Raw genomic sequence first — 15,113 nt, forward strand, 5'->3', positions numbered from 1 at the left:
ATTAGAGGTATGTAAATGTAAAATCTTATCTTTGTTACTTACTTTTACCATGAATGAGAACTTTTTGGCTTTTATTTTGTATGTTTACATGTGTAACATTTTTTCTAGATCCTCCATTGTGGAGGGGTCCTGCATATGCTGATGATATTGTTCATATTGTTGAGGATTTTGAGATTCTTTGGTGCGTATAGCTTGAACTAAAATCCATATGATGTTAAATGTGTTGTTACTTTTTATGTCTAAATAGTTGGTTGTTATTTTCATTGCAAGCTTCAATATTATTGCAGACATTCAGTCTTGGCATTATATGAAGCATGATATTTTAGAAGTGTTGTAAGATATTATCACATAGAGTTTGATATAGATGATATGCAAATCACTGTACGAGAGTTAGGCATGCAACGCCCTCTCAATTGTAACTTTTCATACGGTCCCTATGGAGTGAATGAATGGATGTTTAGAATCTATTCTTTGGGTGAATCACCTCGACGCCTCAGTCGCAATGTTCGACGTGTCGGACCTTGGATCTTGAGAGTTCCAAGTAGAGTGTGTCGTAGGCTCAACTTCTCTAGATGATCGAACACTTTGATCCATTGTTTATGCATTCTAAGTACCATATTTTTTTAGTTACTGTTGGCTTATTGAAGTGGGTTTTTATCTACTACATAGGTTAACGTGTGTGTGTGTGTGTGTGTGTGTGTGTGTGTGTGTGAGAGAGAGAGAGAGAGAGAGAGAGAGAGAGAGAGAGAGATTCGCAAATTGCTAATGTAGGTTAACATGGGTCATGATGTATTGGCTATTCTCCCAATACATATAAGGATGATTATATATTTGAAAGTTAAGGAAGAGTACATTTGTCAAGGATATGGTACATGGTGTTGTGGCATCATTGGGTGTATTCATATGCTGATGGGTGGTATAGAAATTGTGGACGGTTAAGCATTACACTATGCAAAGTGTCACAAATATTGAGCGAAATAAAATTGATGAGAGTCCTACAAGAACTACATATGGTTATTTATTATGTCAATGTTTGTGGTTGTGACATTCAATTGCGAAAGATAAATCACAATCACAAATCTTACATTTCGGATGAAGAGTTTGCAATTTTGAAATTAATTGTGAAGTTTATCAATGCGGTATATTGGAGTGATCCTCATCCGTCCACTTATAGAGTAGAATATGAGTCGTTGTAAACAAAAAAATTGAGGTTGTTGTAAAGACTTTGACCTAATGAACTTCTTGACACTTTTTGGCATGACAATTAGTAATTGAAGTGTTCGTATTGCACTTATACTTTTTTTAAGTGTTTAAGTGGCCATGTTGACCATCTCTCTCTCTCTCTCTCTCTCTCTCTCTCTCTCTCTCATTTTAAGCTTTGAGTACTAATGTTGTCTTCTTTTCTTGCAGCCAATTAAATGGCCCACGAAATTGTGAATATTTTTTCCAAGTGTAAAATTTTTTATTGTTGATACCTTTGAAGAAAATTTGTTACGTGCTGAACGGGGATGGCAATGGGCATGGGAAGTGGTTGAGAAAAACTACACTGTTTGGGGGTCATATGTAGATGAAGAGTTGGACACGATTTACATCAAGTTGCTTGATCCCTATTTCTTTCCCAACATTAGGCTCATGCTCTTAAAGCAAGAGCTTGGGTTGATTCGTCATTACAAGATTTACTTGAGTTGGGTTCAAAAAATAGATTTAAGGGAAGTTTGTAGAGCTCCAACACAATATCTTGATCCTGTTGAAATAGCACGACTTATAGTGCTATGCAGATATGTTCTTGAGCTTTTTTGGCAATAATGTAAACTGTTTTTTTTGGTTAAAAATATGTCTCTTTAGTTATGTGCTTTTATGTAATCTCTCTCTCTCTCTCTCTCTCTCTCTCTCTCTCTCTCTCTCTCTCTCTCTGTGTGCAAAAGAGGTTAAATGTACCAGGAGTAGTTTAAAGGGGCCAACGAGTGTCGATCGTGTGTGTGTCATGAAGAAATGTATAAAGATGCACACACACACAAACACATACATAGTGAGGTGGTAAGAGCGAGCGAGGCCCGCCGATAGGCAGGGTGCGCGAGCTAGTTTTACTAATGCGAACTTTGAGCATATAGTGGTGCCCAACAGAGTTTTCTTTTCATGTTTAATGCCTGCTTCCTCACTCAAAATGTGCACCTCACTCAAAATGTGCACATCCATGCCTCAAGTCTTCAGTCCTATAAGTTTACCCAATTAAAAAAAAAAGGCACTTATTGAGCCACTTTACTAAGCTCACATTCACAAGCCACAAAGTTCACAAATTACACAAGAAGCTTTGAACAAATTCTCACAATAATTCCCACATTGTGACTTACCTCAACATCATGAGCTTTTGTGAGGGAGGCACTGCATACCTAGCTAGGTATGCGGTGCCTCTTGAGCAGAAGCTCATGATGTTATTCATCGTATGAAAAACACTGGAAAAGACTCCGTTTTCCTACATGAGAAAATTTCTACATCTTCTTGTGAAAGCTTCTCTGTTAAACTTTTGCCTTTACACGGTCTCCAATGAAAACTAAACAAGCATAAGAAATATTTAAACATCTAAAATGGCTTGACCAAAAATATAGAATTGTATTGTTGAGGATGTGTGCGCGAGAGAGAGAAAAAGATAGAGAGCCGGGGGATTTCAAGAAATGAGTGCAAAATCAAAGAGAATTGTCGTGGTTTTTTTTTTAAATCTCAAGATTTAACATCAAAGAAAAAAGTATGTTTTAGTTAAAATTAGAAGGATCCATTTGCAACCATAATTGCCTTATCTCCAAAGCTAAAAAGAAACCAAACACCAATGCCTTTTCCACCTCCATACCAAAAAAGCGTGTATAGCCAGTTCAAGTTCTTTATCTTCTCTGAATAAATGAAAAATGGAGAATAGAAAGCTCCACCCAAATGTTAAGGCTTCAATCTTCGTCTTGAAAGCCAAAAAAAAAAAAAAAAACACTTGAATGTGAGGCTTCAAAGTTAGGTCAGCCGTTGTATTACAAAAGAAGTCAACTTAAGTTAATGCACTACAACATTACTTATACTTTAGCTAGTACGTGCCTCTAATTCTGCGAAGCAGGTGAATTAAGGGGGATCTTGGGAGATTCCTTCCATCGCTTCAAAGTGAAAAAGTGAGGAGCTCTCACTGGAGGAGAGAGAAAAAGGGATGCCATGTGGGTCAAGCCCTTACAACGATCACAAAGAACATGAAGCCATTTCTTAGGCTTGTGTTTGGGGCCTGTTTTGGTGTACCTTTTGTGGTGGGGAGGTTGGATACTTGTTATTGGTTAGAGATTCCATAGGGATAGGTAATATGAGCAAGGTAACTTCTTCACGAGTTCTCCTTGGTTCCAGAGTGGCTACTTCTACTGCAACATGAACTTCCTTCATAGCAAGAGTAGGGTTGCTCTCCAACACTTAATTCGGGTCCATTCTACTCGAACCTCCAATGATGCTTAATTCGTGTCATTGTGTCAATGTGCTCACACCTTACAAAATAGAACTGGCGAAATTGAAATTAATCTCATCAAATTGAAAGAAAAATCAACCATTTTCACCTAACTAGTAAACCTTAACTCTATTTAACTAAGAGTAGGAGAAATTTGTGATGCCACACTCCGGTTGAAACACGGCCCAAACTCCATAGGGAGGCAAGAGTGGGTAATATTGAACTCTAGACAATAGGCGACTAGTGAGTTCTTCAATCCCCTTAGTAATTCTTCTCCACGTATTCAACTAGGGGCTGCAGAGGACTCATTGGATTCACCTCCTCTCTAGAAAAAGGAAACATCTACATAATTAGGCACTAGCACTTGGAAAAAAAAGAGAGTTTCCTTCAAACACCCAAGGTACACAACAACATTAGAAAGGATGCATAGGCATGCCTCCATGTTAGGGTGTGTGACACATCTACACCACCACAAGTGAGAACACTTTCTAGTTTGGAAGCCTACACATTTGACATCACTGATTAGGTCATCAAATGCCCTCTCCTAACTTTATAAAAGAAGCCACACTACACACTTTGGATCCTCTCACTTACTACCATCATTAGCGTACTTTATACCCATCATTGCATATTAGTTTGTTAATCAATTTACTTATGGTTTGACACTTTTATTAGCATTAATCTCTCTCTCTAATCTATTGTAATTAATTTTCTAATCAAACCATGAATGGCTCGTTAGCGTTTCTGCCATAAAGGCCAAATTTTTCATGTGTTATTACAGCCAACGGTTCTACACCTAGGCTAATTAATTTCTCTTGCATTAGAATCCCTAATCACCATTTGGGCATGAGCATGCTCCACTATCCTTTAATGATTGGGTGAGGAGAACATTGCACTTTGCATTCTCGGATGGCAATCTGTATTTGTGTGTGATTTATTGCATTTGCATATCAATAATTAATTAAGCAGAGTTTAGCGCTTTCTAATAGTATGTTCTATTTTCAAAAAAGCTCAATTTTGACCCGAATTAAGTGCATTATCATTCATCATTGCATTATCCATCTCAATTGAGTGATTGGGCAAGTGAAAATTCCTCTGCACTAGCTTCAATTAGAGCCCTTACCTGTTGGATTTGGAGCATATTAGAGGCCCTAACCTCACTGCTAACTTTAGGTGTGTGTGGAGGTCTTTTGCTTGTTTGAAGCACTGCTTAGCCAAATATATATTCACTTTTTTTAGCACCTCCCCATGAGTTCTCCTGGCTCTTGTGGTCAACTCACTTAGCATATATCATTGAAGTGGTGTGCATGAGGTTCGAATATCGCTGCAGGAATGGGCAGATTTGAAGCCCGCTATCAACTGCAACTTGTATCCCTGGCAGGTCCGCCAATGGGCCGATGCAAATCGGCTTACCATGCAAGTATTCCATAGCTGCTCTGACCGAGCATTGAGACCACGAATTACCAACGACCAGAAGCACAAGGTAGTCACCTTCCATGATCCAATCACACTGAATTCAAAGCCTCTTCAAGCCCAACTTCGGATGCGTACCTCTCACCGTCCAAAGCTCTTATTCAACCTCTCTTACAACTAGCGGGCTTTCCCATGGTAAAGCTTGACCTTAGTTCCTATGGTTGCAAGTAACATCGACCATCAAGCCCCATTGTTGCCATTCTCTTGAGGCTTCTCACCATGGCATCTTCGAGCTATAAGGCTAGGCATCAAGTGCGTTTATCTCCTCAAGGGTCAATGAATGCGATGTAAACATCGACATCCAATTTGATTTTAAACGACACATTTGGAGGGGAGGAGCATCAACAGACAATGACAATTTGTATCCGACATCGACAAACAAACCCAATAGGACATACTTTGAAAATTTGTAGTAGGACTTCACTTTCATCTCCGATATCAGCAAAGCCCCATTTGTATTTGACCTACCACCTAGTTGCCTACAATTTCTCTAGAGGAGGTGCACTTTGATCCTACACCCAATTGACAATTCTTAGGGGAGGATGTTGTAACTTTGGTCCTAATTGACAATTCTCTGAAGAGTACACCTTTGTACTTTTGGGTGCTACTATATCACATACAAAGAGGCTTCTTAAGGTGTGTGACACATTCACAACCCCACAAATGATAACACTCTCTAGTTTGAAAGCCTACACATTTGAAATCATTGATTAGATCATCACATGCCCTCTCCCAACTCTATAAAAGAAGCCAAACTACATACTTCGTATCTCACTCACTACCATCATTAGCCTACTTTGTACCCATCATTGCATATTAGTTTGTTAACCAATTTACTTATGGCTTGACACCTCTATTAGCGTTAATCTCTCTCTCTAATCTATTGTAATTAATTTTCTAATCACACCATGAATGGCTCGTTAGCGTTTCCACCATAAACCCCAATCCTTTCACTCCAATGGTGACTAAAAGAATTTGAATCGTGTAAGCACTATGCTTGTATGGGCACCACTACATTGCCAAACCAATGGTCCCGGAGATCTGTGCACCTTTTTGTCATTGAAGCGTTACACAGCTCACAACATTCAAGACCAAAAGCTGTGATGCCTGAGAGCTGAAAACTTCTTACAACATCCCACCGAAGATCCAAGTACCGAGTACCAACATAAGCCGATATATTTCTTCAATATGCAGCTTTCCATCTCTCTTACATAATGCTGCACATACTTTTGACCTTTTCTTTTCACGTCTTGCATAATGCTATATATATTTGCAAAGGCTATAAGAATGATATGACGAGAGTTCAACTTGTGCTTTTCTTCCATAGAGAGAACACCCATCTAATTGATAGCTGTATCTGCAATCTCGACATTTCTTGCTAAAGCATACATGTTGCCAAGGAGGATATATGGTGACGTGTCGCTGGAATCTAATTTGAATGCTTGGGTGGCCGCACGCTCTCCACGTTCTAAGTCTACTTGGTTTTTGCAAGCTCCGAGTAACGTTACCCACTGTGCATAAGTAGGTTCTGATTGCAGAGATTGCAAAAGAGTCTCTGCCTCATCTAATTGGCCGGCTCGTGCAAGAAGATCGATTACGCAATTTAAATGCTCTTCCTTTGGAACGATCCCATGATCTTGGGTCATTGAGACTAAACATTTGTGACCTTCTTCCAACAAACCAGAGTGACTACAAGCCAAAAATACAGTCACATAAGTGATACAATCTGGCTTGATACCTGCCGCTTCCAACTGGTTGTAAAGCACCAACACTTCCTTCCCATGCCCATGTTGAGCGTACACTGCAAGTAACGCATTCCAAGAGATCAGATCTTTGTGTCGCATCATGTCAAATAATTTTCCAGCACTCTTCAAACTGCCACACTTTCCATACATTGTAATCAAAGCATTTCCTATTTCAAGATTGCAGTCTAGGCCCACACAGCACAGATGTTCATGCATGAGCTGGGCCTCCGTCAGGACTGCTTGGCTTCCATAACCGGGCAGAATGCTAAGGAAAGCAACCTTATCTGGGACTATTTTTTCCTTCTTCATTTGATTAAACAATTGTAGGGCCTCCTTGCCTCTCTCATTCTGAGCATATGCCGTAATCATGGAAGTCCAAGCAAGAATATCCCGTCTATCTAACCTCCTAAATACCTTTTCTGCAGCTTTAATATCAGTGCACTTATCATACATGTTTACAATGGCGCTCCCAACCTCAACGCTCAGTTCAACATTGAGCCATGCGGCGTGCGTGTGCATCCTCTTGCCTTCGGGCAGGGCTGCTTTGTTGGCACAAGAGTAAAAAATGCTGACAAAAGTTGCTTGATCCCCTAGGCAACCTTCACTTTGCATGTGCCCAAACAGCTGAAGCATTGAGGAATGGTGCCCTTGCAAAGCAAGCACTGCTATCATGGTGTTCCACAAAATAACATCATTGGCTTTTGACCGAGCAAACATGACTTGCGCATCATCGAGGCTGTTGCACTTGCCATACATATTAATCAATGCAGTAGTAACAAGAATATTCGAATCAAAACCGGCACTTAGTATGTACATATGCACCTTTTTGCCTTCTATCAAAGCTGCTTGCCCGGTACACGCACCTAATGTACTTACAAACGTGGATATTGTGGGCACAACACCTTCTTGCTGCTGCATCAATAGAAAAATTCGAAAAGCATCGTCAAAGCTCTCTTGTTGATCATAAGCTTCAATCATGGCATTCCAAGAGACTACATCTTTAACTAGCAAACAATCAAAAACACCTCGAGCCGCTGCTAGACAACCACATCTAGCATACATAGTCACTAAAGCAGTCCCTAATTTAACACAAGTGTGAAAACCTCTCTCTATAATCAGAACATGCAACTGCCTACCTCTGTTTAAAGCTGAATCATTGAGGTAATTAGAGAGCAGATTTGAGAAGGTAACCTTTTGGGGCCATATACCCTCCCACTGCATTCTGTCGAAAAGCTGCAAAGATCGTTCCCCATCATTGAGCCTCGCATAAGCTCCGATCAAGTGACTCCAGGAGTAGACATTTGGTTTGAGCATTTTCTCAAACAAAGCGTGTGCTTCCTCCAGGGCTCCACACTTGATATACATCTGGAGAACAAGGCTCTCGAAATGACTGCTGTTTTTATACCTGCTTTTCTTGAGATGATCATGAATCCGCTTGCCATATGATAAATCGCTTGGTTGAACACACAAGCACAACAAAGAGGCATAGGTGGAAGCACCAACCTCTACATGTATTTGCTCAAGGTTATCAACAGCATGATCCAAGATGATGCAAGGCTCCTCAAAACTTAAGGATTGCTGACAATTTGATATTAGCTTTGAAAGAAACCTATCATTCTTTGGTATATATGAGAACACAACCATTCTTCCGAGCCATTTGTTTACACAAGTTCTTCCGCAGTGATTCAGAAGCATACTATGGGTCCCTTGGCATAAGCATGTCGCATGATTGTCACAACAGCTTGGCAGACCGATGGGCAAAAAATGGTGTTAAAACACTGATTTAATTGAGCTTGCTGTACATAAAACGGCAACAAAGGTTTAAAAAATGGTATCCCTTCGTTACTTCAAGAAACGGGCTTTCAAGAATTGTATGTGAAGGCAGAAACAAATGGCATACTTCATGAAATACTCCCACGTTCAAGACTCATACAATAGAGATCTTTGAGGTGTCTTGGGGTTGTTTTTGTGACATCTAAGCTTCTCTTCTTCTTCTCCTCTAAGAGCAGCATGCTCGAAAGATCCGTAATAAGTGCCAACAACAGACTTGCAGTGTCTCCACACCCATAAGGTCAGTGGTGAGACAAAAGCACAACTTCGTCTTGCATGTTGCGAAGAATGTTTAAGCCTTTAAACTTGCTTTCTGCACCAAATTTTGACCAAACTGTAATTTGCCTGAATGCATGATTGTTGTTGTGTCTCACATCAGATTCGTTCAATGTAGAGAAACAAATCATGAAAAATAAGAGTATACCTTGCAAAAGAATATCATAAGCAGTGCTCATTATGCGTAACCTTTCCTGTGACCAGGAAAACCACAAAGAACATTCTCTGAGGAATTTTTGTCTGTGAATGGTACAGAGAGAGATGACGGTGATTGCGCAGAAAATTGCACTGTTCTCCGACGTAGGCGCCCATGTCTTCATGTTTGCCATTCCCGCGCCCATGGCCAGCAAGCTCTTCATGCGATGCTATAAGAGACGCGAACATGATGCATAGCATGGTGAACTTCGACTCGATGACACAGCATTGTGAAGCACCACAAATTTTTTTGCCAAAATTACCCCCCTCAAAATGTTAAATTTTAAGACTATGTCATATCTATTTACATGACATAATGGCTCGCATACCGCTGTCACAAATGGGCGCGCAAACGAATAATAAACAAGCTGAAAATAAATAATCTTTCAACTAAAAGAGTCGAGGAAGAAAATCGACACAATATTTGGGATCAAAAGATGGGCTGGTCCCCCCCCTTAAAGAGAATCTTTATTAGGGAGAATCTTTTTACAAGCACAAGAACCGGAGTGACCCCTCCGTTCTAGATCTTCCGATTGATGGTCAATTTCCTTCTCGTGCGAGAATTTCCCGAGAGACGAGCTCTCAAATTTGTTTCCCTCTGTTCCAAGAGTGTGAAGCTCTACAAACTATTCTCGATTTGGTTCCTGAAATCTTTGAGTATATGTCGAGGCCTTGTTGCTCCTTCTCCATGATGGAGTGCTTGCAAAAGCAGAAACACAAAACAAGAACGTGAATCGCGAATTCATAATTGATACTTGTTGCACACACACACACAGAGAGAGAGAGAGAGAGAGAGAGAGAGAGAGAGAGAGAGAGAGAGAGCGTGTCACATGCCCTTCTATTATATGCCCCTCCATAATTGAAAGGAGAGAGTCACTTGCATTCCCCTTTATTCCTTTCGGAACGCACTCCCCCCCCCCCCCCCCCCCCCCCCCCCCCCCCCCACAAACGTGTATTCCTCCTCCCTGCATCCTGCGCCTCCCTTTACAACCCTCATGTAGTCCCTCCATTTCCTCAGGAATTTGCAACTCCGTCGTGTGGCTTGTGCGCCTTCTCCCAAGCAGCCCCTCCTTGTTAGGAAATAAGAAGTAGCTAAATAGATAATTGAGTAGATTACTTCATGGAGAGAGACAGATTTACATACACGAGATTATAGAGTAGAGAGAGAGAGAGAGAGAGTACACACGATATACGTGGTTCACCCAATGTGGGCTACGTCCACGGGAAAGCAGCCACTCAATGGCTTTAGTACTTCAAAACAAGAAGTAATTTACAAAGGGATTATACCCTTAATGGAGCTCCCGCCTTGCTTCACTCTCACCACCTCACACTCACCTTGTTGCATCAACTTCACACTATGAAATGTGTGTAGAAATGGCCTCCTTTTATAGGCCAAAAGGGCTGCCCTCTCTTATGAGAGACAGCCATGTGTAGCCGTCCTTGTGCGAATAAGTCCAAATCGGACCCTCCAATCCGCCCATGTGTGGCCGCCCTTGAGAAGACAAGTCCGCTTTTGAATTCGGCCACTGGCCACCGGCCATTGACTTCCGACCACCGGCCACTGACCATTGACTTCCGACCATCGGCCATCGGCCATTGACTATCGGCCACCGGCCAACCGACCGGTTGTTTTCCGACCACTTTCCGACCGCCGTCCGGCCATAATATTCCAGCGAAAAAAAAAGTCTCGGGGGCGGAGGCCCCCGAGGCCTCTAAAGTTGCCCTTGATTCTTGTCCGTGAAAATTTTGGTTTCCGGTGAGTGATTTTCCTTCACGCACGATGGCTTCTCCTCATAATGGGGGCCTTACAAATGTGCGCTTTTACCACAGAAAATTACAAGGGTAAATCAAGCTCCATACTTAACAATCTCCCACTTGGAGACTGATCTCCAAACTAAACCTGTGACTGCTTTGCATTCTGGCTTCTTATCCTTGAATGCCGATTGAAGATGAGCAAAAGCTCAACTTCTCCTTGTTGACCACCTTTGTAAACATGTATGCAGGATTTTCACTTGTATGCACCTTTCCTAGCTTTAGTTGTCCCTCTTCCAAAAGAGTGCGTATGAAGTGATATCTCATCTCAATGTGCTTTGTCCTTGAATGAAAGGCTGAGTTCTTCGCAAGATGGATAGCGCTTTGGCTATCATTGTACAAGACACAATTGTCTTGTTTGAATCCAAGCTCTTCTAAGAATCTGTGAAGCCACAGAATTTCTTTGCTTGCCTCCGTCATTGCTACATACTCTGCTTCCGTGGTAGAAAGTGAAACCACTTTCTGCAGCTTTGAAGCCCAGCTTATTGTTGTGCCTCCAACCGTGAACACATAGCTAGTAGTGCTCCTTCAAGTATCTTTGTCACCTGCCATATTTGCATCAGCATACCCTTCTAGAAAAATATCAGTTCCTCCAAAATACAAAGCATTTGTTGTTGTCCCTTTTAGATACCTAAGTATCCACTTCACAACTTGCCAATGCTCTTTACCTGGGTTGTCCATGAACCTACTCACAACTCCCACTGCATGTGCAATGTCTGGCCTTGTCCAGACCATAGCATACATTAGAGAACCTACCGTTGCAGCATATGGAACTTAAGACATATAGGCTATCTCCTCTTGTGTCTTTGGACACATATCCTTCGTTAGTTTAAAATGACCAGCCAAAGGTGCAAAAACTGGTTTTGTATTTTGCATTGCAAACCTTTCTAGTACCTTCTTGATGTAATCTTCTTGAGATAGCTTTATTGTCTTCTTCGTCCTGTCCCTTGATATTTTCATACCAAGTATCCTCTTTGCAGCACCTAAATCTTTTATTGAAAAAGATTTGGACAGCTCCTCTTTTAGGTCTTTGATGTCCTGCATGTTAGCACTTGCAATCAACATGTCATCAACATACAACATTAGGATGATGAATTTACCATCTCCCAAATTCTTCGTGTAGACGCAGTGATTCGAGTTGCATTTTGTGAATCCATGATCCAACATCCATGGATCAAACTTCAAGTACCATTGTCTTGATGCTTGCTTTAAACCATACAAGCTCTTCTTTAATCTGCAAACCATTTTCTCCTTACCTTTTACTTCATACCCCTTTGGTTGAAGCATGTAGATTTCCTCCTCTAAGTCACCGTGAGGGAATGCCGTATTTACATCCATTTGCTCGAGATTTAAATAATGAGGAGCCACAAGGCTTAAGACAAGCCTAATTGAGTTCATTTTTACAACAGGAGAAAATATTTCATTGAAGTCAATACCTTTCTTTTGAGAAAACCCTTTTACCACAAGCCTAGACTTGTACCTTTTCTTCCCACCTTCTTCTTCCTTCAGCTTGTACACCCATTTGTTTTGAAGTGCCCGCTTACCTTTAGGCAACTCAACCAACTCCCATGTTTGGTTGCGATGTAGTGAGTCCATCTCCACTTGCATGCTCTTCGTCCATTCTTCTTTGGATTCATGTTGCATAGCTTCTTCATATGATTCCGGCTCTCCAGAATCTGAGATCAAGAGATGGTTGAAGGAAGGAACAAACCTTTCTGGAGGTCTACTTGCTCTTGTAGATCTTCGGGGAATAGGTTGAGGCTCCTCATTTGGTTGACGTTGTTGCACATTGTCACCGTTTGCAGTCCTTGAGTCTTCACCGTCCTCAAGCTCCATGTACTCATCACCTGTTTCTTTTGTTTGTTTTCTTTCCAAGTAATCTTTGTACATATTTTGTTCGTTAAAAATTACATCCCTACTCCTTAAGATTTTACCATCTTCAAGATTCCATAGGCGATACCCAAAGTCTCCTTCTCCATAGCCAATGAAGAAACACTTTTTGGACTTTGCATCTAACTTTGATCTTAGGCTTCTATCTATGTGCATGAAAGCCTCACACCCAAGCACTTTGAGAAATGCATAATTCACCGGTTTACCTGTCCATGCCTCTTCTGGAACTCCCCCATCCAATGCCGTTGAGGGTGACCGATTGATTAAGTACACATACGTACTTACAGCTTCCGCCCAAAGCTCAAGCGGTAGGCCTGCATGTAGCCGCATGCTTCGTGCTCGTTCCATGATTGTCCTGTTCATCCTTTCCGAAATCCCATTTTGTTGAGGTGTCCTTGGGGTTGTCCTTTGCCTCCGAATGCCATTGCTAGCACAAAAGCTTTCAAAAGCTTGGCTGCAATATTCGCCTCCATTGTCGGATCTGAGGCATTTAACCTTGGTACCTGTTTCATTCTCCACAAAGGCTTTCCACCTTTGAAATATGGAAAATACATCGGATTTATTCTTCATGACATAAACCCATGTTTTTCTAGTCGCATCGTCTATGAATGTTACATAGTACAATGAGCCACCAAGTGATGGTGTACTTGCAGGACCCCAAACATCAGAATGAACCAACTCAAGTTTTTTATTTTTTCTTTCATTTCCTGATTTTTGAAATTTTACCCTCTTTTGTTTACCATAAACACAATCTTCACAGAACTCTAAGTCCACTTCTTTCAAACCTGGTAGAAGCTTCTTTGTTTGAAGGATTTGCATTCCTTTGGCACTCATATGCCCAAGTCGGTAGTGCCACACCGCACTGTCAACTTCTGTAGTTGCTGCACAAGCTGAAGGTTGCGTGCTAACAGTACATAAGTAAAGTGTACCGACTTTTTCACCCTTGGCAACCACCAAAGATCCCTTTGAGATCTTCCACCGTTTGTTTCCGAATGCAATGTTGTGATCTTCATCGTCCAATTGTCCTGTAGAGATCAAATTTTTGCGAAGAGAAGGAACATGCCTAACATCTTTAAGCTTCCATTCATTTCCGTTAGCAGTTTTGACAGAAACTGTACCTTTGCCGACAATCTCACAAGCGTCATCATCTCCCAAGTATACATACCCAAAATTACCTTTGGTGTAGTCTTGGAAATGTTGCTTGTGTGGTGTCGCATGGAATGAAGCCCCGGAATCTACTATCCAGGAATTAGACACATTGTCTAATGAGAGAATTAGAGCATCTTGCTCTACTTTACCTGCCACATTGGCCTCCGATGTTGGCTTGTTGTCTTGAGACTCTGTCTCCTTCTTCTTCTTGGACCAGCAATCCTTCTTGACGTGGCCCTTCTTGCCACAGTTCCAACATTCAAGAATTGACTTTGTGCGTGACTTGCTCCGCCTTGAGCGATCACGACCCTTTTAGTTTTTGAACCTCTCCTTAAGCTTTCCTCTTGTTTCCACTGATAGTGCAACACTTGATGATTCTCCTATGCTTCTCCTTCGCATTTCCTCGCTTAGGAGAACACCCACAACATCATCAAACTTGAGAGTATTTGTGCCAGAGATAGAATTACTTACAGCCATCACAAGGCTGTCCCAACTATCCGGTAGAGATGATAGTATAAGGAGAGCTCGCACTTCGTCATCGAAATTGATTTTCACTGATCGAAGTTGACTTATGTTTGTGTTAAAGTCATTTAGGTGTTCTGCAACTGAACCATTCTCTGCCATCTTTAGATCGAACAAGCGCTTCATAAGAAATACCTTATTGGATGCCGATGGTTTCTCATAGAAGTCGTCAAGTGACTTCATCAAGTCCTCCGTGGTCTTCATCTCCGAAACATTGAAGGCCACCGTTGACGCCAAGCTTAACCGGATTGTTCCCAGTGCCTTTCGATCAAGGACAATCCATGCTTCATCTGCCATTGTTGCGGGCTTCTTTGCAAGACCGCCTAGTGGCAAATAGAGGTCCTTCTGGTAGAGATAGTCTTCAATCTGCATCTTCCAATGTTGGTAGTTTTTGCCGTTGAACTTCTCAATCTTGAGCTTCCCTTCCTCCGCCATAACTCCCACTCAATTCAAGGAATTCTTTCCTTGAGATAATTTAGCTACGAGCAAACCTTGCTCTGATACCAGTTGTTAGGAAATAAGACGTAGCTAAATAGATAATTGAGTAGATTACTTAATGGAGAGAGACAGATTTACATACACGAGATTATAGAGTAGAGAGAGAGAGAGAGAGTACACACGATATACATGGTTCACCCAATGTGGGCTACGTCCACGGGAAAGCATCCACTCAATGGCTTTAGTACTTCAAAACAAGAAGTAATTTACAAAGGGATTATACCCTTAATGGAGCTCCCGCCTTGCTTCACTCTCAC

The 15,113-nt window shown here is 41.4% G+C and overlaps 1 protein-coding gene and 1 long non-coding RNA gene across 3 annotated transcripts; both read right to left on the reverse strand.

Moving 5' to 3' along the window:
• Positions 1-5,865: 5,865 nt before the first annotated feature.
• LOC147438942 (pentatricopeptide repeat-containing protein At3g53360, mitochondrial-like) lies at positions 5,866-8,385 on the reverse strand. 2 transcript variants are annotated; one of them, XM_086484905.1, is made up of 2 exons: positions 7,876-8,385; positions 5,866-7,596 (listed from the first exon to the last, which is right to left on the reverse strand). In XM_086484905.1, the coding sequence occupies exons 1-2, from the start codon at positions 8,377-8,379 to the stop codon at positions 6,280-6,282; spliced, it is 1,821 nt and encodes a 606-aa protein (XP_086341031.1). In that variant the 5' UTR covers positions 8,380-8,385; the 3' UTR covers positions 5,866-6,279. The 2 variants fall into 2 exon arrangements, with proteins under 2 accessions (XP_086341031.1, XP_086341030.1); XM_086484904.1 differs by having other exon boundaries at positions 5,866-8,385.
• Positions 8,386-8,440: 55 nt separating this feature from the next.
• Positions 8,441-9,234, reverse strand: LOC147438943 (uncharacterized). The gene is made up of 2 exons (XR_015184538.1): positions 8,939-9,234; positions 8,441-8,827 (listed from the first exon to the last, which is right to left on the reverse strand). It is a non-coding gene; the product is annotated as an uncharacterized LOC147438943 (long non-coding RNA).
• Positions 9,235-15,113: the final 5,879 nt, after the last annotated feature.

The sequence above is a fragment of the Adiantum capillus-veneris genome, chromosome 16, assembly GCF_014529385.1.
Source record: "Adiantum capillus-veneris isolate H3 chromosome 16, ASM1452938v2, whole genome shotgun sequence".
Taxonomy (NCBI): Eukaryota; Viridiplantae; Streptophyta; class Polypodiopsida; order Polypodiales; family Pteridaceae; genus Adiantum; species Adiantum capillus-veneris.